The 23,914-nt window shown below is 58.9% G+C and overlaps 1 protein-coding gene across 11 annotated transcripts in view; it reads left to right on the top strand.

Moving 5' to 3' along the window:
* Positions 1 to 23,914, top strand: part of PTPRS (protein tyrosine phosphatase receptor type S) — a 96,043-nt gene that overhangs the window by 47,717 nt on the left and 24,412 nt on the right. For all 11 annotated transcript variants that reach the window (XM_055344151.1, XM_055344150.1, XM_055344154.1 and 8 more), the window contains 6 exons: positions 411 to 599; positions 6,458 to 6,568; positions 17,680 to 17,949; positions 19,365 to 19,946; positions 20,853 to 20,986; positions 21,705 to 21,849. In XM_055344151.1, the coding sequence (XP_055200126.1) occupies positions 411 to 599; positions 6,458 to 6,568; positions 17,680 to 17,949; positions 19,365 to 19,946; positions 20,853 to 20,986; positions 21,705 to 21,849 (1,431 nt within the window). The remainder of the gene's footprint in view (positions 1 to 410; positions 600 to 6,457; positions 6,569 to 17,679; positions 17,950 to 19,364; positions 19,947 to 20,852; positions 20,987 to 21,704; positions 21,850 to 23,914) is intronic.

The following is a 23,914-nucleotide window of genomic DNA, read 5'->3' on the forward strand; positions in this document are numbered from 1 at the left end:
GAGCCACCGAGGCACCCGAGTTTGTTTTTAAAACTGCCCCTGGGTGTTGTCAGAGACCCCCAGGGTCTCCCCCGCTGGGCACTGCTGACTTGGGGGGGCGCCGCAGAGGAGGCATCCTGGACGTTATGGGATATGAGCAACCTCCCTGGTCCCCAGCCCAGGTGCGACACCTAGAATGTCCCCCAGACATCTCCACTTGTCCCCTTGGTGGCAGAGTGGCCCATGGTGAGAAGCACCAGCTGGGCCTGATGCCCCCCCGCACCCCCCCCCAGCTCGCCCTTGAGTGGGAATGATCCACGCCCCCCCACCCCACCCCCCTGCCCCATGTGGCAGGCGGGAAACTACCCTGGAGGGCTGGCCATGTGGTGACCCGGCCCCCGCCCTGTGTTCTTCCCCTATGTCCCCCTCAGAGGACCAGCTGCCCCCCGGCTTCCCCAACATTGACATGGGCCCCCAGCTGAAAGTGGTGGAGCGGACGCGGACGGCTACCATGCTCTGCGCTGCCAGCGGCAACCCCGACCCCGAGATCACCTGGTTCAAGGACTTCTTGCCTGTGGACCCCAGTGCCAGCAACGGGCGCATAAAGCAGCTGCGGTCAGGTGAGCAGCAGTGGCCGGGAGGGTGCGGGAGCCACGGAGGGCGGCGTCTCCAGGGCCCAAGCCCTGCCGGCTAGTGGGAGGCCGAACGGCGGAGGGGACGTGCAGCCGTGGGCGGCATTGGCGTGGGGAGTGTCCTCAGAGCTGAGCCGGCAGGGGTACCGTGGGGCATCCCCAGGCAGGGGTAGCAGGGAGCTAGGCGGATGGTAGGGGGAGAGCTTGTCTGCACCCAGTGGGGGTTGTAACGGTGCACCCCGCTGTGCACAGTGATGGGGAGCTGGGGAGACCGGCAGGGGCAGAGTGTCCCCAGTCCCCAAGCCCTGCAGTCCTGTCAAGGCGCAGACAGTTGTAGGTGAGGGAAAGCCACAGAGGTGGCGGGTGTCCTCACGGCCCTCGCAGCGGGGACACAAGTGCGGCTCACGCAGAGGTGCGGGGGAACCAGGGAGAGAGTGGCGAGGGTGGCCGTCTGCAGGGCCTCCCCACTGGGGGTGTCACGGGGCACAGACAGGATACTGGGGCGGCTTGGAAGGTGGTGGAGGGAGAGAGAGGGTGTCCCCTGCTGAGGCCGTAGGCACGTCCAGCGAGGATATAACGGGGTCCAGAGCCGTCCGGCTGCTTGTCAAGGCCTTGGCTGCCTCGGGATGGGCGGTTCCACGGTCGTGTCTCGGCCTAGTGCCCACGTGCCCCATCTGTGAGTCTGTCCGTCTGGGGGGCTGTGTGTGTGTGTGTGTATGTGTGTGTGTGTGTATGTCATGTCGGTTGTCCCTCCCGCTGCTTCATGACAAGTCTGAGTGTGTGTGTCTGGCCTCCCTGTGCCGGCCTCACCTGCTCCCCGGGGGTGTGGGCCTGCCAGCCGCACACGGGGGGTTCGCCTCCTGCCTCCTCCCTCCTCCACGTGCGTCCCTCCCGGGCACCCCTCCACTTAGCCCTCTCTCCCCCTTCCTCTGAGGACCCCGCCTGGAGCCATCCCTGCCTGAAGGCTTCCCGGTTGTTCTTAACACCCCCATGCACGCTGCCCCGTCTCATCCTCCGGGGGCGGGGGGTCCGTCTGCCCGTCCTCTGCACCCCACTCCTCCCCAGCGACGACCCAAGCTGTGAGAAGGGGCAGATGCTGAGCCCAGAAATGTCTCCCCTGGGGAGAGACATGGCCTTTCCCCCTCCCGCCCCCCCATCCTGTCTCCAGGTACCTGCCACTCTGGGTGGGGGTCCCACTTGGGAGCGACGGCAGCCCCGGGATCCAGCTGCTTCCCTGCTGGCCTCTGCCATCGTGGCCCTGAGGGGGTGAGCCCATGATGAGCATGGAGCCTGGGCCCCGTCGCCTGGGCCAGTGTCACCTGCGTCCCCAGAGCAGGGTCTTTCATCTGGGTCTCCGGGTCACCAGGTGCCCCCCCCCCCCAGGGCACGGACCAGGTGCTTGCTGCTTCCTTGATCCTAATAAACCTGATGATTATTCTGGCCTCGCCTCCCCTCCCACCCCCGAGAGGATACGGGTTTCTGCCTCACGCCCATTAATGATCCTGTTCTCTTTTCTTGTCCCCCTGTTGTAAACGTTCAGAGACCTTTGGTAAGTCTCGTTTCTTCACCACGTCAACAACTAACGTCCCCTCTTGGTTCCCCTCCCCAGCCCACCCCCCAGCCCCCTCCCCCCAGACTAACAGCCACTGTGACAGTAACGGTGACCCACACTCCAAGTGGCATGTTTACTAACGACCCCTCCCCCACCAGCCGCCCAGCCCTCCCCCGTCAGGCACCAGGGGGCTGCAGAGAGAGGAGTCCAAAAGGAAAAGAGGAAAACACACAAGGCCGCAGAGGGGGCCAGTCGGACCCCAGGACGGGAAAAGGGGTGCTAAGGGGAAATTAGCACAATCCTAGAGCTCGTGGGGTTCCTGGCCTTGATGCTGCTGGAAAATGAGGGACTTACGGAAGTTTGGGAGCTGGGTCTCAGGGCTCCTCTTTAACAGCATCTGGCCTGAGTCCCCTGAAACCAGCTGCTGGGACTGATTCTTACTAAAGTGAAAATGACTGATATTGGCCCGTGGAAGTTCTTTCTCCTCTTTCTCAGAGTAAGCCGTAGAACCACCTTTCACACCTAAGAGGTTTATCCTCTCCTCTCGATATAGTGGCCACGGGCTGCTTGGCCATCTTGGGAGGTCCCGTTCTTTGGCCTCTGGAATCCCACTCACCTGGGTTCTGGTCCTCATTGCAACTTCCTATTCCTCCCCCCACCCCACGTAAAGAGGAGAAAGGGGCCTCATCGGGTTGAGGATTCTGTAAGAAATAAATAAGACGGGCCTGGGAGGCTGCAGAGCTGGGTTCTGAGCCCACCCACCCGCCTACTCCCACCCAACGCCTGGTATAGGACTTTGCTGGCCCTTCGGGGCTTCGGCTTGGCCACCAGTTTGCCCATGCCACGTGGAAGGAGCTATGTTCTCTCTCTCCCGGGGGCGCCTCTGCCCTGGCCTCGGGGTCCCCTTGTTCTTGGCGGGGCATCTGCAGTCCGTTGGCAGAGAGAGGAGACTGCACCTATCCCAGGAAGATGAGCGAGGGTGGGGTAAAGCGCCCGGGACCGCCTGTTTGTGTGTGTTCCGAGTTGCCCTGCCCCCCCCCCCCCAGGTCGTCCTTTCCTCTTTTCCTTTTGGACATTACGGGGGGGCGGCAGCGGGCCCTCTCCCCTGCCCTGGTCCCCTTTCACTGCTCCTCCCTGTCCCCCTTACTGGCCTGTCTGTGATGCCTCCCCTTTGCTTTATTAATGCCCAGCCCTGGGGCACTAACCCCCCTCCCACCCCTGTCTCTAACAAGACCCTGAGCCCCTCCTCACTCCCGTCCCTTCCAAGAAGGAAAGAAGGAAGGGAGGTCCGTGACCTCCCTCCTTCGGCCCACAGGGAAGGCAGCCGCCAGAGCCGGGCCGTAATCCTCCCCGGGGCCATAGTGACCCCACTGAGGCCAGTCTAGAGGGGCTTCTAGACGCAGTCCCTCCTTCTCCAGGAGACGGCCGCCTCCTGTGAGAAGCCTTCCTGACTGCCCAGCCCTCAGATCCTGCTCTGCACCTGCAGGGACCCCTAGGCTCAGGGCTGGCTCCGTCCCCCACCCCCCTGGGGGCAGAGTGGACGGGCCTGGCTTATGGCCAAGCCTGGCCTCCCTGGGGCCCCCCGGCCCCCCAGGACTGCCTTCTCAAATTCACCTGACTCTCTCTGCTTCCCTTACAGAAAGCACTCCGATCCGAGGTAAGAGGCTCTTTCCTCACCCACCCACTCTCTCTCTCTCTCTCTCTCTCTCTCTCTCTCTCCCACTCTCCCACTGCCCACTCAGCCCCCAGGCTCCATGGGGGGCTTATGCCCAGGCTTCTTCCACATATTTCCCCATTGCCACCCTGCCCAGTGTCTGTCCAGTCTCTGTCTGTGTCGCTGTGTGTGGCTGGGGGGGCCGAGTGTGGCCTCGATCGCCCCTCACTCAGGACCTGGCCGCAGGGCAGGGGCCGTCCCCACAGGAGGGGGCAGTGCCTCCCACGTCCCCCCACAGCTCTGGGAGCCAGGCTTCTGATCGTAGCTCTGTACATGGGCCTTGTCTTTCTCCGGCCTCAGTCTTTCCATCTCTAGAATGGGCACGCAGAGGGGGCCCTCTGGCTCTACCGCTCCTTTGGTTCTGGGGGGTCCAGCCCAAGGGAGCAGAGAGACCTGCAGTCTCAAAGGCCACCCCCACCCCCACCCCAGTGCTGACTGGAATAGACTAGAATAGGCCTGGGTGGGAGTCAGTGGCTAGTCCTGGTTTTGCCATGAAATGCTGTGCAACCTAGGGCAGGCCCCCTGCCCTCTCTGGGCCTCCGCAGTAGTGCCTGCCTGCCCGCTGTTCAGAGCCCTGGAGGTTGGGGGGAAAGTAAGAAGTGGGGTATGGGGGGCAGCCTGCCTCTGTAGCCCCCAAAGAATCTATTCGGGGGTCCTCCTTTGGGGTCCCTGTCATTTCCATGGGACAGCCACGAAGAGCTGGGTAGAGGCGTCTCCTTGGGAGCTTGGGCTGGATTTTTGTGGCCTCCTGGTGCCAGGAACTCTGATACCTGTGATTCAGACACACTTGGAGATAGTCACTCGTCTTCCCTTCACTCGTGGTCCCCACGCATGTGCGGCCAGGCCTGTGATTCAGACATTCGTACAAATTTAGTTATGAGAACGAAGACTTTTGATCCAGGCCTTCGATTTCAAACATACTCGTGGAAACATTTGCCTCATCTTTTATTTACTCGCGGGCGTTGGAGTGTCTTACCGAGGTCTGTGATCTCAAACTTCCTCAAAGATGTTCGCGCAGCTTCGCTCACTTGCGAAAATGAGGGCTCGTTCCAGACTCGTGGCTTCAGAGATCCTCGAGGGAGTGTTAGCCTCGTCCTCGTTTACTCGTGGGCACGGCGGTGTTTGATCAAGGCCTGTCCTTTCGTATGTTCTTGAGAAGGCTCATTCATTTTTACATGTTCGTGGCAAGTAACGTATTTGACCGGGGCCTGCGATTTCAAACACAGACGGGAAATCGACCCTCTTTTCGTAGAGTCGTGGGCATTAAAACCTTCGACTTGGGCCTGCGATTTTAAGTATCCTTGAGAAAAATTGGCCCCTTTAAGCTTTTAGTCACTCACGGCCAACGGATTCTTTTTTTTTTTTTTTTTTCTGGCTTGTGATTTTCAAACACGTTTGTGGCATTTCAACCTCAGTTTTATTTGCGGGGATCCGAGGTTTTCATTCGGACGTCTGATTTCAGACACTCGGAAAGTTTCCCTGTTAACCCACGAGTACGGTGGATCCGGGTCTAGGACTGTAATTGCAAACACACTTGAGGAAGTTCATTTGCTTCCTTGTCAGCACCAAGATCCTGAATCCAGGCCTGTGGTTTTAAGACTTGTGGGCGAATTCAGACCCGCTTAGATCACGATGTTCAGGGGAGTCCATGGAGAAAGCCAAGCTCCTCTTCAATTGGTTTCAGGTACAATACGGGGACTTTAATCCAGTTTTGGGTTTTTTTTTTTTTAAGATTTTACTTATTCATGAGCGACGCGGAGAGAGAGGCAGAGACACAGGCAGAGGGAGAAACAGGCTCCCTGCGGGGATCCTGATGCGGGATCCTGGTCCGCGATCATGCCCTGGGCCAAAGGCAGGCGCCCAACCGCTGAGCCACCCAGGCGTCCCAATCCAGGTTTTTTGATTTCAGACATACTTGATGTTTTTCGGTCTCAACGTCTTTTATCTTAGCTCACGTGAGAGGTTTCCCGGTCCTAAAATTTCAGTTAGACAACCTCATCTCTCCATTCATGGGCACTGCAGGCTTTGAGACCTGTCATTTCAAACACACTTCGAGGATCCCAGACCCCCGTTCATTTACACATGGGCAGTGGTTGGAACCAGCAAAGCAACCAGCAGCTTGGTGAACCTGTGCTATTTCCTGTGGTCGCCCCTTAGGCCCCAGGGTCTTTGAGATGACTGCTGTGGGTAGTGAATGCCAACTCCGCGTCCCCCCTTTCGCCCGGAGAGCCTCGCTCAGTGCTTTTGCAAACCCACCTCCGTGGCACATACCTCGTTGGTAAACTTGGCAGTCCTTTCTGACGCACCAGCCGTGCGTCCACCGGGTCTCACAGTGAGGATGGAGCATTTCGGGGGAGAACGCAGCGCATTTAGGCTGGTGTTGGGCTAGGCTTGGAGTGGGGGGGGACGAGCCAGGGAGGCCCCCAGCCCGGCTAGGGCTTGCAGCCTAACTCATCTCTTCCGTCTGCCTCTCGGGCCCAGAGAGAACGAGAGATGGACGCAACAGGGCTCTGGGACAGCCCGCCCAGCCCGTGCCCAGGCCCTCCCTGACTGGCCAGGCTTTCTCCCCTCTTCCCACAGGGGCCCTGCAGATTGAGAGCAGCGAGGAGACCGACCAAGGCAAATACGAGTGCGTGGCTACCAACAGTGCCGGTGTGCGCTATTCCTCACCTGCCAACCTCTACGTGCGAGGTAGGGAACGCCGAATCCAGGTCGAAGGCAGGGACCCGTCCTCTCCTGTTCCCCCTCCCTCCTTGGGCTCACAGCCTCCGGGCTCCCCTGTTCCCTGCAGACCCGAGCGGGAGGGCCCCCCCCACCCACCCCCTGGTCGCAGCAGGACCTTGGGTGAGGGCGGCATCCCTCTCCGGACCTCAGTTTACCTCTCTAAAACGGGGGCTGTTTACACCACCCCGCCCCCGTGCCTGTGACAGACACCCCACGGGCTGCAGGACTTGGTGGGGAGGCAGGAGGGAACGGGGCAGGGCCAGGGGGTCAGCCTTGGGCCCACAGGGCTGGGGGAGCCTGCAGGCCTCTGCCCCGCCCGCCCGCCCGCCCATCTGAGTCGGCTTCTGTGGTGTGTCGTGCCGTGCCTTCCCTTCGCTGTGTGCTTGCTTTGCTTCTCCAGACTCCGTGGCCTCTCGTAGCTCCCCGCTTCACCCCCCCCCAGCACCCTCAGTCTGAGAGCTGGGGAGGGGTCCCTGAGGCCGCCCCCCGCCGCCGGCCCCTCGCACCTTCGGCTGTCCCGGAGCCCGGTGCTCTATTTTTTCTCCTCGTTGCCCTCAGGAAAGGACTCGTTTCGGCCCAAGCGAGGCCGGGGCCACAGCAGGCGTCTACGCCTGGGGCTTGGCACCCCGTCAGGCTGCGGCAGGCACGGCACGCCGGCGAGGCTTGTCGCTCTCGTCAGGCCCGAAGCCCGGGTCCTCGCCCCAGCACCCCCCACCCCCCATCCCGTCCCCAAGGAGGCCCTGGGAAGCGTCTACATTGACTTCCTTCTGGGTCCCTTGGTGTCCCTCAGAGGCACCGGGGGGCTCCCTGGGTCCCCAGAGGCCTGCGTCGACCCCTCTCCCCGCTGTGTTGGTTCTCTTCGGTTCTTTCAGAAATTTTAATCCGCCTCCTCCTCCACCATTTGCTCTGCTCCCCTCCCCGCCTCCCAGTGGCTGTTTCTGATCAGATTCGTGGTAGAAACAGCTCCTGCTGCCAGGAAACAGGGCCCCCTTCGAGCCCCAGGGCTGCCCTGATTGGCTCCGTGTACTTGACCTCACCCACACCTCCCTGGGCCTCAGTTTCTCCCACTTGAGGCACCGGTTCCCTGCCATTCCCCAGCTGGGAGGCTGGGCATCTCCTCCCTACCCCCCACAGACCCTCCCTGCTTGGTCCCCACCAAGCACAGCCCCACTGGGGCTGTCTCTGAGGAGGAGGCCGCGTGGCGGGAGGGAACGGGGCCACGGGCGCGTGGGTGGTCAGGGGGCACACACCGATCTGCTGCCACGGCACCTCTGGTGAGTTATAGCGCGTCCGTGACTCCAGCTGACTGGTCTTCGTCTAACCTGCTTATTTCTCTGCAAACACCTGGGATGGGGGTTTGTAAGTCTGGCAGGGTTCGAGGAGAGCGTGGACGGACAGCAGGCATGGGATGACGGGGTGGGGGGGAGGCCTCTAGCAAGGGTGCGACGAGGGAGGGGGACCCCTGTGTCCTCAGCCCCCTGGAGGTGGGGTCCCCAGCATGAGCCTCTGATCTTTTGGGGGGTCCAGCCTCCCAATCTTTGCCTGGGTCTCAGACGCTCCAGAAATGAATTAAAAAAAAAAATCGTGGAAGACAAATGTAATATGTCAAGGAAAAAAAAAAAAGGTCATTGCTGTTCTTTTTTATTTTTTAATTTTAATTTTTTTTTTTGGTTTAAAGAGAAAAAAACAAACTATTGCAGCTTTTAGCCTTGGGAAGTCCTCTTTTTACTCTCTGTATCTCCCCTATTTTTTCTCTTTTCCCCATGTCATTGTGTTCTGCATCAAACCCCCTTTACATCCCTCAGAGCTTCGAGAAGGTTGGTGTGTTTTTTTCTTTTTTACTTTCTTTACCCACATTTTTACATTCTGAAAGTGACACACACACACACGAAACGCACACAGACACGCACACGCGCACACACACAGACACGCACACGGAAAATGATAGCAAAAGAGCTAAAAAATAAATGAATGACGGAATATGAATAGTAAGCACAAAGCGAACAAAACAAAACAAAAAACCGCCAAGCGAGAGCAAAAACCCAGAAAGACACGAAAATTTCAGCCGCGCCCAGCCCGGCCTAGGGCCGGCCGCACACATGCGATGCTTGCATTGTGGTCGCCTCTATGCATCCGTTGGTAATGTTGTTGCTAAGTTTTTTGCACTCCTCGTCGTCATGGTAACTTGGGCCTGATGCATGCCGGGAGAATGTAAAAATTTCTCTGCATGCCACTCTTGTCGGTTTGGTTTGGTGAATTCCCAGCGCCTTCTGTTGGAGTGTTTCTCGTCTCCTGTTCTGTTTTTCTCCTTTGGTTTTCTTCGTATTTCTTTCTTTTATTTAGTTATTATTACTATTATTTTGGTTTTGTTTTGTTTTGGGGGGGAAAAAACCGATCAGTTCGTTTTTTTTTCCCCCTCCCATCCCCGTTCACCCGGTCCCCTTCTACCCCCAAAGCGTTTCGTCTTTGGTTCTGTCTTGTGTTTCTGTGCTATTTGGTTTCGGTTTCTTGGGCTGAGCTGTTCTGTGGTTGTTCTCCAAACGCATTGTGACTTAAAAGCCAGTGTTCCTGTCCCAGCTACCATCCGGGAGGGCGGTAGGGGTCCCACAGCTGGGATGCCGGGGCAGAAAGTGACCGCCCGGGCTCGAGGGCACAAGGGAGGTGACCTAGATGGACGGTGGGGTGCGTGGGGAGAGCAGCCCAGTTGGCCTGGCCTCGCCTTGGCCAGCCCCCTCTTTACCCAGAGCTGGCGCCCCAGCCCCGCAGCGCAGCCGTGTTGGAAGGGGGCTTAAGCAGGCCTGTCCCCATCTTTCTGCCTCAGCACGAGACCACCTCCCACTCTTCCCAGACAACCCAGAAAACAGGCATTTGAAGCACAGCTAAACGGGCAACCAGCCTTTTGAGTTCTTGATCAACGTAGCCGCAGTCCAAATATGGAAAGTGGTTGCCTTCAAATTGGACTGTCCTCCCCAGATGACGCATGCTCGGCACATAGGCCGTGCTCAGGATGGAGGCTGGCGTGATGACCGTGGCATCCTGGCTGGGCACAAATACGGAACCGTCTGTCAGAAAATGTAGCATGAAAAAAATAAAAAAGAAAAAGAAAATGTAGCATGACCTGCTTAGGAAGAGATACGCAGGCAGTTATCCTGCCCCTTAGTGCTATGCCTGCGCCTCCCAGGCGGTGTTGGCCGCTTCCTCCACCCCTTCACGGGCTCTGGGCCCAGTCACAGGCATCTTGTCCAACAACCCAGCACGGTCACTTTCTGAGTACCTGAGCATCAGAACTGTGGAATTCTGGAGAAAACCCAGGGGAACTCTGGACGTAGCCTCTCCCCCCTCTCTCTCTGCCTCCCCGACTCTCCCACTGCCTGCCTCTCCCTCTCCGTCTCTCTCTTTCTCTTTCTCTCTCTGTCTCTCTGTCTCTCTCTCTCTGTCTTCCCCACCCCACCCCCACCCCCGCCTTCAAGTGTCTCTCTCACTCCTGCAAACCTTCGGAGATTCTGAGGTGCACACTCCCATCTTCTCCTTCCCTGAAGAAAAAAAGCAAGCCCTTGAGGATACTGCTCCAGCCCCAAATAAAAAAATTCATTTCGATTTCTAGCTGCCCCCATTCCCCAACCCCGACCCAGGCCCCCAGCTGATGGACGACCCACCGTTTGTGGTAGTTGAGAGAAGAGGCCAGTCTGTCGGGGCTGCTGTTTTTCCCCCCTTGTCCCTCCCCTTCCATCCCTAATCACCCACATACTGTGAGGTCCAGGGCCAAGTTGGCGAGAGGACTTTAGATGCGATGAGAGATTGATTTCTCCGGTCTCCGTATTAACCCAGCGTGAGAGCTGTCAGGCTGACCCTCAGAGGAGCTCCAGAAAATAGGAGAGAGGGTCTCCCAGCCCGTCCACCAAAGCTGGGTCCCAGTTGAATTGGAGCTAAGAGGTGGCTGAGGGTCTTGGGCTCCGGCCAACCTGGATTCAAACCCTGCTGCTGCCCCTTCCCCGGCTGTGTGACCTTGGGCCAGTCGCCTGATCCCTTGGGGTCCCACATCCTCCTCTGAACAAGAAGGAACATCCTGCACTAGCTCATGGGGCAGTTGGGGGGATCCCATTGAGCTAATTAATGTCCAAGTGCCTTGGGTAGTTTGTGGCACACAAATCTACCAGTGGGGTTTTGTAGAACGGGGACATAAAGAATTCAAGTGGTCACTTCCCTTCTTTGGGGACCTCATTTGGCCCATTATGTACCTTCACAGCTCTGCTGTTTGAGTAAGATGGGGATGGTAATGGTAAACCGCTTTGAAAAGAATGGTAGGGCAGAAGCTAATTCCTTTGCTCAGATCTCATTCTTTTTCCGCTGGTGCTCTTCTGAACCCATCCCATGATTTCATTTTCTCCTGGTTCCAACCCAATTCCTGTGAGATCAGTGGCTTCCCTAGAGCCACAGCTTTCATCTTGCCCCCTGTCACTCCACCCAGGGAGTTGGGTAGCCACAGAGTCAGAACAGGGAAGGAAAAAAAAAAAAGGCCCAGCTTGGGTGCTAAGCTACCCTTGCAGAGAATCACCAGCCCTGGAGAAGAGGTGGGCCACAGGGGCAGCCTAACCTGAAAGCTGGCAGCGAGGATCCCCAGCCCCCCCACCTCCCAGCCGAATCCCTTTAATTCACCGGCACCAGGTCCTGCTGACCCTGGGTGAGTCCGGGGGTGGGGGCGGGCTACTCAGACGTGCCCTCCCCTCCTCCTTGAAATGTGTCTCTGAGATGCCAAGGGCCTGAACTCAAAGCCGAGCCCAGTGTTTAACACAGCCGGCAGTTGCGCTTCCAGAACTTTCCCCCCGGGGAAGACCCAGCTCAGATTTTTGCCGAGGTGGGAAGGTGACGATCAGGTTACACTCTACCCGGCTGTTGATCTTCTAGTCCGTCTCCTCAACACTGTAAGGCTCTAACGGTCCTGCTTAGTGGCCACACTTGACATCTTTACCGCTTCGTCCGGTGACCATAGCGTCACCTGAGCCGTGGTGCACAGGACCTAGTTAAATAGTGTGCCACCCCGCTGATGTCGTGAGAGCTTGCGGGGAGAATTGGCAGCGAGCTGGAGACCGAGGGCAGGGCGTTCCGGCCCCCCAGGGCCTTGGGGTATCTTTAGGGTTTGGGAGGAGGCCAGATGGGGCTGGGATGCCTTAATGACAGGTCTCGAATCCTGAGCTAAGGCGCGGGACTCGATGCTCAATGCCAGCGGTGGGTGTAGATTGCCCCGATTCACAGGTGTTGCCAGAACTCTGTGACCCATCCCTGGGCCTTCGCAGATCAAACCGTGGCGTGGGATTCTTTTTTTTTTTTTTTTTTAATGGGGCAGATTATTTAATTTTTAAAACTTCTGGCATCCAAGCCACGTAAAATTGGTGGCTAGGACCTCGAGATGATTTCCTTACTTCCTGCCCCCTCCCCCCACCGTCCAAACAGTAGTAGATACAGGTATGGGGCCTGGAACCCACCTCACCCCCCACCCCCACACCCCAGAACCTCCTGTAGCTCTAGAAAGGCTCCCACTGGGGTGTGTGGGTGAGCTTCCCAGGTCCCATTGATCACGCCTGGCCGTGCCTCCCCCTGCCCTGCCCCCAAGGCCCCTGACCCGACCCTTACAGGCCCCAGCCCTCCTCCTCCTCCCACCCTCATCCCAAGGGGAGAGGGGGCTCCAGGGTGGGGAGGCAGGCTTCCCCCTGGGCGTGGCGGGCGGCAGGGAGGGGGCGTTCTGCAGGAACACTGAGCTCTAGAACCTCTCGCCTGCTGCCTGCCTCACACTCTTTGCATCGCTGTCTCCTCTGTTTTGGGGGGTGGGGGGGAGTGAGGGAACCATTAGATTACACCTTGTCGTTTGGAGAGCCCCACGTCTCTGGCGGCCGCAGCGAGGGAGGCAAGGAAGTCACTCGATTGGCAACATGTCATCCCGTTTTCTGCCAGAACCAAAACCAAAACAAAAGGTGGGGCAAGAGAAAGGGCACCCCCCCAAAAAAAAGTGGAAAGAAAGTAAAATAACGTCAATACCTGTAGTGCAGCAGAAATGCTAAAAATGCTAACAACTTGCCAAGGCCCCTCGTCAGCCAGTGGGCCGGAGGTGGGGGGGGGGCGGGGGGCATCCGGCCAGGTCCCTCCAGGCCTTGCACGCTATCTTGATGGCGGAGGGAGCTGGCAGTGGGAGGGAGGAGGAGGCAGGATGGGGGACAGGAGCAGGAAGATGCCCAAGGCAGGCCGTGGGGTGGTGCCCCCCCCACTCCCTGGGCCACAGGCTGGGGTTCAACGGAGGGGGTGAGGATCAGGCTCGGACCCCCCTCCCTTCCCAGGACAGGTGTAATCTAAGCTTCAGTGAGCCCGTGGGGGCTGCAGAACTTGTTGGCATCTCTCCCCCACCCTCCCCACCCGCATCCTCATTTTGGAGTCTGGAGGAGCACCCAGCAGCTTCTCTTACCCCAAAATGCCAGGCAGCGCTCCCCCCACCCCCCCACCCCTTGGAGCTGCGGCTTGCCGAATCGTTGAGATGTCTGACACTGTTCCCTAACCTAGTGCTTCCAACCAGATCACCTCACTTTTGAGTTTTCCCTCACCCCTCACCCCCTCCCCACCCTTTCTCCCCCGAACCCCACCCCCCTTTTAGTTTTTGACTTTCTGCCTCTTCCTGCCTGGGGGAGGGGTCGTCTCCCGGTTGCTTTGACGGTTTTTGAGTTGTTTTTCCATGTGAATCGGGGTTTGAAGCGACCCACCCCCCCCAACCTGCCACCCCCCCCACCGCCCACCCTCCTGACCCCCCTCACCCATGCGGGTCCCCCCCGCTGGGACCCCCGCTACTCGGTGACGAGAAGAGCTGGAAACGAGAGCCAGCTGGAGCGTGCTGAGGACCAAGGCTGGTGTGGTCCCCTTATAACCTGCCTGGACCCTCCATTCAGGTCGGTAATTGGGGGCGGGGGTCCCGCGGGGCCACTCCATCCTGTGGGCTCTGCGCCCACCTTACTTCCTAACCCGCACCTCAAGCTTTCAGCCAGGGGTGGAAAGATGTCGTGGGTGGGCGTCAGCACCATATTGGGCAGAACACAGCGTCAGCCGCCCGCCCTTGCTGGCTGGGAGGTTGCCCAGAGGCCTCGTGAGACCCACTCCCCCCCCCCCCCGCCAGGGGGTATTCTGAGCCCACCTGGCGCCAATGGGCACGATCCCCACCCCCAAGCTCGTGGCAAACCAGCCCTCTTCCTACAGCACACCCTCAGAAGCAGATGAGGTGAATGAGAAAGCAGGTAGGCAAAGTTTCTCAGCTGTCAGCTTTTACAGAGCATTGGCAAGCCCATTTAACTGATGGCTGCTGGCCATGCTTGGGATCGTGAGCACGAGAATTACTATTGTTGATAAACGCCCTTGCACATCTAACTGACTTCTGGTCAACAGCCCTAGGCGGCAGGGCTTTTACATATTCAAGATATATGCTTGTCCCTGCTCCTGAAAAAGGTTGGAGGTGTCTTCCAAAGTCTCCCCCAACGTGGGCAGAGATATTTTAAGATAAGTTCCGATGTGAACGGGGTCTCTGGGGCAAGATGTTGAGCCTTACACACAGATAAACATGGCTCATATTTAACTTTTAAATCGTAAAGCTGGCCCTTACCCCCTTTGATATTCCGATAATCCCTCTCTGTGTGGGTGTCTTACTCTCGTGGCTTCTGGACATTTGTTATGATCGCTGGATAGTATTCAGCCGGTGGTCCCTGGTTATTGTACGGTTGGTGGGATACTTTTGCCCTCTCTGCTGTCCCCAGAACCTAAAGACACGTGGGTCTGAAAGAACCCGGTGCCAAGAAGCGACACCTGGCCGTGATTCTTGCTACTTGCCAAGGCGGGAGAAGGCTCGCTTTATCTGAGAGGTAGAGCCCAGGCAGTCCTGGCTTTGAGCTCTGGCCCCACCGCTTCTCTGAGCCTCTCTTCCTTCATCCACAAAATGGGCCGTACAGATATTTGCCACACAAAGTTGGAAGGAATAAAGTGACATGGGGATTCTACAGAAATTCTGTTTCCTCTTTAATTCATCCCAAACTCCCATAAGGTAGAGAATCGAGTTGATCTCCATGCACCCGCGTGCCCACCCTGGAAGGCCAGGAGGAGACGTCCCTGGCCCCATGCCCAGGCTGAGTACCTTCTGCGTGCTGGGCACTGCCTCAGTCAACGTGATACCTTCTGAGCAGGTCCCCAGTTACCCCCATTTCATAGATGAGAAATCGAGGCAAGTGAAGGATCTCCCGTCTCAGCCTGGAGAGGTTTTGTGTGAGACTGGTGAGGTCGTGAGGAATTGCCCTGCCAGCGTGATCAGCGTGTCTGTGACGAGCCCTCAGCCAGGGGCAGGGCAGGGCAGGGCATCCCTGAGAAGTGGGGCTGGGCTGGTTTGCCCCGAGGGCTCTTCCTCTGTGAGGCTCTCACCTCTGTGGCCACCTCAAACCCGCCGCTGGGGCTCTTGGGTGCTGGGCAGGGAGGCCAGACCCTGTGTTCTGCTGGGGGTGGGGGGAGTACCTCCCTGGGGAAGTCACAGCCCTCCTCCCTTTCAGACCCCGATTTTCAGCCCCACACATTCCATGTCTTTTTGGTTTTTTGTTTTTTCTTTTTGGCTTTTGTTTTTGGTATTTTTTTTTTTCTCCTTCTTCTGCTTTTGGGTGTTCTGTTTTGTTTCAGAGGGGATTTTTTTTGTTTGGTTGGGTTTTTTTGTGGATTTTTCTTTTTTTTCCACTTTGTGTTTTCATTTGTTCCTCCTGGTTTTGTTTTGGACGTCGAGGCCGTTTTCTCTCCTTGATTAATTAGCTCCCCCACGCTCATCCCCCATCGTGTTCTGTTTCCATGACAACGCAGCGTCGGGCATCCCACTCGTGCCTCGCTGTGGATGCCGGCGGCTGGCCTGGACCGCGTCCGCTGGCTGGCCAGATCCCATTCTCCCCCGACTCCCCCCACCCTCCACCCAGCCCTGCCAGAAAGCCACCCCCCATCTCAGCGCCCTGCCCCGCCCCTCACCCCCAGTCTGCATGGCCCCTCTGTCTCCCCCTCTCCCACTCCTCCCCTCCAGCGACACCTTTCACTCCTTCCATCCCGTCTCCAACGTGACACTGGACTTTTCGTGGGGCTTCCTTTTCCGAAGGGCTGCCGCTTCCTTGCCCTGCCTCCCCCCGCCCCACAGAGCTGCCCTCTCCTCTCTGCCTCCATCCCTCCGCGGGTTCAGGGAGCAAGGAAGGGTGGGGATTTCCAGCTTAGGAGCGGGGCTGCAAGAGCGGGAACCGGGCTGCTGCCCTCTGGCCCCTGGAGCCCCCTCCTCCGTAAGGCGAGTCACAACCCCGACGGCCACCCCCTACCAGCAGTGCGCAGTCAGAGGCAGGTCAGGGTGCCCAAAGGCGTTTCGTGGCTCCGTTGACCCTCGACTTCCAGGTCTGTCATCTCGGTAGTTGCAGACAAGACTCTGACCCACCGAAAGCTGAGGACCCTCCCATGCACGGGCAGGGGGGGCTTTTGAGACCCCAAGCTCTCAGCCAGGGGCAACCTCTTTCTGGCTTAGAAGGATCTCTCTACCTACCAGGTCAACGCAGGTCCCTCCCACTGCAGTTGAACACCTCCCGTGGCGCAGCCACGCCTTTTGGAAGTTCAGGTGCCCATTAGCACCCCCCCCCAGGCCCAAAACCTGTCCAGCTTCCGAAAATGGAGCCCCCGAAATGCATCCTGCTGCCTTCACGGTCTGCGAGGTTGGAACAGAAGGCTGCACCCGCTTCCCCGCTGAGAAACGCACAGAACATGTCCCTGTTTTCTCAACGTTCCAGCTCATTCCCTCGTTTTATTATTATTATTATTATTATTATTATTATTATTATTAATTATTAATATCCTATTTATGATTCTGCTAGGGTTGTGATGTGACAATGTGACATGTCACATTGGGTCACATCCGCTAGAGTTAATATGCAGCATTGAAGTGGGCCCCCTCCTCCCTCCTTCTCTGTCTCTGCCTCCCTCTCTCTGGGCCTGTCTTCCCGCTCTCTCTCTCCCGTGGCTCCGCTCTCTCTCTCGCTCTCACTCTCTTGCTCTCGCTCTCGCTCTCTCTCTTCTCCGGCACCCATGAGTGTGCACCGAAGGCCCCTGAAACCCAGGCCTCTTCCCTTGCATTACCTCTCTCTCTGTCCCTCCTTCTGCCTCTCTCTCTCTCTCTCTCTCTCTCTCTCTCTCTCTCTCACTCAACCAACCTATTTTGCATGCTGTTTGTGATTCTGAGAGCTGCATCTATCAATGGAAACTTGTCAGACCCGACAGAAGCTTTTAGAAGGGTTTCTAAACCCAAAAACCACAAAAATTTCATTAGAGTTTCTCATCTTTTCCCTGAGGGCCCCCCTCTCCCCGGGAAGTGGGCAGGGCCCCCGAGTCACCGGCAGGGACAAGGGTCAGGGGGCCGAGGTCCCGGCCCCCTCTGCCTCCTGGCGCCGCTGGCCTCTGTGACCTCCCAGCTCCCAGGTCCAACTTCCCCCAGGGGCCCCCGTCCCCCCAACCTGCAGCCCCGACACCTGCAGCCAGAATCTTCCGACGCTCCCCACTTAGGAGAGCGGGCGGAGGGGCTGCTCCCCGAAGCCACGTCTGTCAGCAAAGATGAGAAACAGCTGATAAATTTTTGTGTTCGTAACTGTGCTGTGACCAGCCACTCTGGTCTCTGAAACCCTGTTGCTATGAAATAATGCTTCATGTCTCTTTTTATTATATATCGATATATCTCTCTATATATTGTTTGTGAAGTACCTTCCTTTGAAGTTTTGGTTTCTTTGTGTTGAAATTTGATTTTTTAATTTGGTTTTTTTGTTTTCTTTTCATTTGGAAGAAAAAAAAATTTCAGCTTGGGGGGAAAGAAACAGCCCTGTTTATATTTAAATTGTTTTCCACTTTTTTTTTCCTTTTTTTCTTTCTTTCTTTCCTTCCTTCTTTCTTTCTTTCTTTCTTCCTGCTTTTCTTTCTTTTCCCCTCTGCATCCCGTCTCCCCACCCCACTCCCACCCTGCACCCTCCCTCCCCCCAACCCCACCCACCGCCGCCCACCCCCAGTCCGCCGCGTGGCTCCGCGATTCTCCATCTTGCCCATGAGCCACGAGATCATGCCAGGTGGCAACGTGAACATTACCTGCGTGGCCGTGGGCTCACCCATGCCATATGTCAAGTGGATGCAGGGGGCCGAAGACCTGACGCCTGAAGACGACATGCCCGTGGGTCGGAATGTGCTGGAACTCACAGATGTCAAGGACTCCGCCAACTACACGTGTGTGGCCATGTCCAGCCTGGGCGTCATCGAGGCCGTGGCCCAGATCACAGTGAAATGTAAGCGGGACCCATGGGGCCCAGGAAGGCAGGTCACCTCTTGACCCCGGGCCCAGGTTGGGAGGGTTACAGGTGGAAAAGCTCTGCCATTCTGGCTTTGGTCATTCATGGCTGGGAAGGGGACACTGGTTTATGAACAGGTATTTATGGGTTACACGTTATCCTGGGCCTGGCCCTGTGGAGGGCGACATGGCCTTGTTCTGCTGAAGGGAGAGTCCGGCGTGAGAGACAAGGTAGCCAGGCAGCTGTGATACAGCCTGATGGGGATGGTGACGGGGACCATGTGGCGCTGTTCAGACCCCCCAGAGCAAAGGTCTCAGCTCCCAGGAAAGTTAGGTCAGAGAACGCGCCAGAGAAGGTGGAGAACATTTCTAAGGGAAGGAAACAGCCTGTGCAGCAGACTCAGAGATGGGGCCGGGAACAGGGGACTACGATTCTCCTGGCGTCTCAAGTTTGTGGTGAGATTTCCAAGGTGCCCCCAAAGACTTTTCTAGCTTTAGAACAGGGGCCGGCAAACTACCACCTGCAGGCTGCATCTGGCCCTCCACTTGTTCTCACAAATAGTTTTATTGGCACACAGCCACACTCATTCATCCATGCCTTGTCTGTAGCAGCTTTGGGGCTCCAGGGCTCCAGGAGCAGAGCTGAGTAGTCCCAACAAAGACTCCCTGGCCTACAAAGCTGAAAATAGTTAACCGTGTGGCCCATTGCCCACAGAGTTTGCCTTGTCCTAGGGCCCTAGAAGGTGTCAGCATCAGCTGGTTGGTTGGTCATTTTGCTGAGGGATTGAACTTCTCCTGGGGCCTCTGTGACTTGAAGACTTGGGACAAGTAGGAGAGAAAGTCACGGTTATCCACGTGCCGGGGACACAGCTGTGAACAAAACCCAGGTCCCTGCTAAGAGCCAGGCAAGGGTGCCGCTAGCCAGGGTGGTGTGGAGGCTTTAAGGAATGAGGAGGAGCTGGCCATGTGGGGGGATAGAGCATTTCAGGTATGGGGCACAGCAGGTGTGACGTGGGAGCAGACAGCGTGGCTGAGCAGAGTAAACCACAGAGAGAGGAACAGACCAGGGGCACCAACAACTCAAGAGTCAATATTTTTCTTAAAGAACACATTTATTTTTTTCTTTAAGTCAGTATTTTCAGCTATACGGGCCATCTAGTCTCCTGCAGCACCCTCCCACCCCGGCTCTGCCCCTGTAGTGCAGAAGCAGCCATCTGCTCTACGTAGGCACGATTACGTTCCAATAAAACTTCATTTATAAAAACAGGTGCTGGTCTTCAGACCATAGCTTGCCGGACCCTGCTCTAGATGATGGGACGGGGGTCATTAGGGCAATTGCATGGCTGAGAGTCCTGCAGCCTTTGGGGTCTGCAGCCAGCGTGCCTGATGTGTCACTGTGCCTCCCACCCACAGCTCTCCCCAAAGCCCCGGGCACTCCCGTGGTGACAGAGAACACAGCCACCAGCATCACCATCACGTGGGACTCAGGCAACCCAGACCCTGTGTCCTACTACGTCATCGAATACAAATCCAAGAGCCAGGACGGGCCGTACCAGATCAAAGAGGACATCACCACGACACGTTACAGCATCGGTGGCCTGAGCCCCAACTCGGAGTATGAGATCTGGGTGTCCGCTGTCAACTCCATCGGCCAGGGGCCCCCCAGTGAGTCAGTGGTCACCCGCACAGGCGAGCAGGCCCCAGCTAGCGCCCCACGTAACGTGCAGGCCCGCATGCTCAGCGCCACCACCATGATCATCCAGTGGGAGGAGCCCGTGGAGCCCAACGGCCTGATCCGGGGCTACCGCATCTACTACACCATGGAACCCGAGCACCCCGTGGGCAACTGGCAGAAGCACAACGTGGATGACAGCCTGCTGACCACCGTGGGCAGCCTGCTGGAGGACGAGACGTACACCGTGCGCGTGCTGGCCTTCACCTCCGTGGGCGACGGGCCCCTCTCGGACCCCATCCAGGTCAAGACGCAGCAGGGAGGTGAGATGCCCGTGGGAGGTGCAGCTTCGGTGGGGACGGCAGGATTCGGGGCCACTGAAACAGGAGGAGGCAGTGGGGGGGGGGGCAGTCGTGGATCTCGGAGCGTACAGCTGGCTGATCTTGCCTGGAAGCCACAAAGTGGTTTATTCATCCTGCGTGGTGCTTTAAAATATTTTCGTGCTAGCGTTTCAAAGCAGGAAGTTGTCCCAGAAAACCCACATTTCTCTCTTCTCTTGGGAGATTCAATTTGGCAAGCCGGCAGGGCTATGATTGGACATCCAGACAGATCCCAGCGGCTGTGTCTGAGTTTGAGATCCCCTGCTCTCCCTTCTCGTCGGAGAGATTGCTGCCACCTGCTTTGAAATTATAAAGGGAAAGCGTATCTGCCCAAAGGCAGCGGGCTGGCCTCCTGGCCGCTCAGGTCAAGGGGCAGGGTGGGGGTGGGCCGTTCAGGCATGTGGGGCCCCAGCTCTCTGTGGGTTTCTGGACGGGCTCAGCCTTCAGAGCCTCAAATCCAAGACCGCTGTGGCCCGAGAGAAGGGACAGAGGGGTTGGTCCCCTGCTGCCACAGAGCACATACAGGATGGGGAATCCATGGTTGGAAACATCACCCCCACAATCTCCGGCATTTGATTTAGGGGAATCAGAGAGGGTGGGGGAATTGAGGTGGGCCCCTGACAATGGGGTGCTGGTAGGGGTCCCCCCTGGGGAAGATAAGAGAAATAAGAAGGGTGGAGAACATTCCAGGAGGAGCGTCCGGGAGCGGGCAGCCTTTCCTCCGGGGCAGAGCTGAGCTTCATGGGGCTCTCTTTGGGAGAACGGGGGCCACCCAGTGGGTTGGGCACCTCAGGTGGTGTGGACCCCTCCCCGGCCACCCCCATTTCCCCTCTTGTGCCCTCCCCGCAGTGCCTGGCCAGCCCATGAACTTCAGGGCCGAGGCCAAGTCCGAGACGAGCATCGGGCTCTCGTGGAGCCCCTCGCGGCAGGAGAGCATCATCAAGTACGAGCTCCTGTTCCGGGAGGGCGACCACGGCCGAGAGGTACTGGGGCCGGGGGGGGCGTGGTACTGGGGGTGGGGGTGGGGAGGGGCGGGGCCTGTGGGGGCGGGGCATGGCAGTGGGGTGGGGCCTGCGGGGGCGGAGTGTGGTGCTGGGGGGCATGGAGGGGTGGGGCCTGCAGGGGGCGGGGCGTGGTGCTGGGGGACATGGAGGGGCGGGGCCTGCGGGGACGGGGCGGGGTGCTGGGGGACATGGAGGGGCGGGGCCTGCAGGGGGCAGAGTGCTGGGGGCGGGGCCTGCGGGGGCGGGGCGTGGTGCTGGGGGACACGGAGGGGCGGGGCCTGTATGGGGGCGTGGCGTGGTAGTGGGGCAGAGCCTATGGGGGCGGGGTGCTGGGGGTGGGGAGGCGAGCCCTAGAGTCCTGCTGACCGGGTGCCTGGGTGTCTCTCGTGACCCCCCCCCACCCCGCATCCCCCCACCTCCACCCCCCCATCATCGCGGATGCTTCCCCCTCTCCCCCCTACCCCCTCTTCCCCTGTTCCCCTCTCCCCCCTACCCCCTCTCCCCCCTCCTCTCCCCCCTCCTCCTCTCCCTCTCTTACCCCCCCCTTCCTGCATCTCTGTCCCGGTCCCTCGCTGTCTCTGTCCGTTCTCCTCTCTTGTGTGTGTCTCTCACAATCTCTGTGTCTCTGCCCTCTGGCTCCCTGGGTCTCCCGTCACCCCCCCCCCCCCGCCCCACCCCACCCCACCCCCGTCCCCAGGTGGGGAGGACCTTCGACCCGGCCACGGCGTTCGTGGTGGACGACCTCAAGCCCAACACGGAGTACGCCTTCCGCCTGGCGGCGCGCTCCTCGCAGGGCCTGGGCGCCTTCACCTCGGTGGTGCGGCAGCGCACACTGCAGTCCAGTAGGTGTCTCGTGGACCCCGCCCTTCCCCGCGGGGGGGCCCCGGCGCTCGCGGACCGGCCGAGCCTCCGCAGCGGGTGGGGGGCGCCTGGCCCCGGGCGGATGAGCCCACCCGCGGCGCTGGGGGTTCCCGCAAGCCCCGCTTCCCCGCGGGCCCCTGGGCCTGGAGCCCTGGGGGGACGAGGTTCCCCCCTAGGGCGGGGACGGGTGTCATCTGCACCTTCTCCCTCTTCCGGGTCCGGCCTGAATCTGGGGCTTGCGGGCGGCCTTGCTGTGCACCCACAGGCGTTGGAGGGCTGTGGGAGGCTCGTTCCCAGGGAGCACAGTGCATAGAGATCAGTGCCTCCCCAGATGGCCCTGCCCGCCCCCCCCAGACAGGGTCCCCATTGCCAGGGGCAGGCCCCAGGACAAGGCTCTTGCATCCCTGGAGTCTTTGCCGTGCCCGCCCTGCCTCCCTGTCGCAGACGAGTCACCCTGTGGCCAGAACACCGCAGCCGACAGCTGCCTCTGGGCCACCGTGTGGCCCCTACCGCTGCCCCCCCCTTGCCTGCTCTGAGCTCAGGGCCTAGGCAGGGCCCTGATCCCGCAGTCTCCCTGCCTCCCCTCCTCCCTCTGCCCCTCTTCTGCGCTCAGCCTAGCCTGCCGTGGCCCCTTCCCCCTCTCCCCTACCCAGTCAGTCACCCGCACCACCCCAGGCCTTGTTCTGGAAGCAGCCTCGGTGTTCAGACCTTCACGTCCCCCTGGGTGTGCGCACACAGGGCGGCACGGGTCAGTCGCGAGAGACGGAAGCTTGGGCCTGGGTGTCTAAGCCGCTGGGGTCAGGGGCCTCGGAGACACGGCAGCCCTGCCACCACCTCCCCCCCAGCCCCCTCCTGCCCTCCCCACTCCCCCCACCCACCCCCACCCCGTGCCGAGCCGAGAGCTCTGCAGCTCACAGGCATCTGGGCATGTTTGTGTGCGACGCGATCAGTGAGGGTGTCCTGTGGCTTGGGCGGCCACGTGAGAGACTGGCACAGGTGCCGCGAAGGTGAGTACGCGCTGGTCTCAAGCAGGTTCACAAACACGGCCCACCCTGCGTGCCCCCCCAGCCTGGGCTCCGGCAGCTCTGGGCTGCACAGAGTCCAGAGCCCAAATTTAGCCCCCAGAACTCTCCACCCCACGGCCAGGAGCCACATCTGGTCAGGAATGGGGAATCTGGAGCTCCCTGCCACCCGTGCTTGTCCGTGGGGCCATCACACCGTCTCCCCCACCCCTGAAGATACCACGCAGGTTGGGCCGGATTGTGAAGGAGGCGGCCTCCGTGGTCGTCAACAAAGCGGCTTTGGCCCAGCCACACGCGAACCTCCGGGGCGGCCCAGGACAGGGAGTGGGAGAGAAGGGACTCCCCACTTCTCACCCCGAGACGGGTGGGGCCCGAGAGAACTGGCAGCAAGACTCAGGGCCAGGCATATCCCCCTGGGGACTGCGGGCTTCTTAGGCTGAACTCAAGGGTAGGTGGAGGCCAGACCACTCAGCCGTGGGTCTCCCCACACCGTCTCACCTTCCCGCCTCGTCGGCGCCAGTCCGGAACTGCAGCGTGCCCACACTGGGGGCCAGAGCAGGGCTTGGGCCCGCTTGCGTCCGGAGACCCACCCAGAGCTCGGTCTGGCCTTGTAGCTCAGCACTCCGCCAATCCCTCCCTCGTAAGAAAGTCTTATAAGTTAGCAGTTGAAGAGTGGAAGGTAGGTAACCAGACTGGGAGTTTTCTGGAAGGCGTCTTTCTTTCTTTTATTATGGTTTTTCTCATCATCATCACCATCACCGTTGTTTCTTATTTTATTATGGTTTTGATTTTATTTTTCCTCCCCCTTTCTCAGTGAATCCATTCCTTCCGGCACATTCTTTGGTTGGTTTTGTTTTGTTTTTTTTTTCCACTCCTACCTGATTCCCCCAGGCACTTTTGGTTGGGGTGGCTGGTCAAGAAATGGGGGAGAGGGCCCCAAGTATCTCATATCGAGGAGGGGACTCCGGCATTTCACTTTAAGTGAGGCCAGAGGGTCATTCTAGTTGAAATAAGCCATCAGAGA

This window comes from Nyctereutes procyonoides, unplaced genomic scaffold (assembly GCF_905146905.1).
Source record: "Nyctereutes procyonoides isolate TBG_1078 unplaced genomic scaffold, NYPRO_anot_genome, whole genome shotgun sequence".
Classification (NCBI taxonomy): Eukaryota; Metazoa; Chordata; class Mammalia; order Carnivora; family Canidae; genus Nyctereutes; species Nyctereutes procyonoides.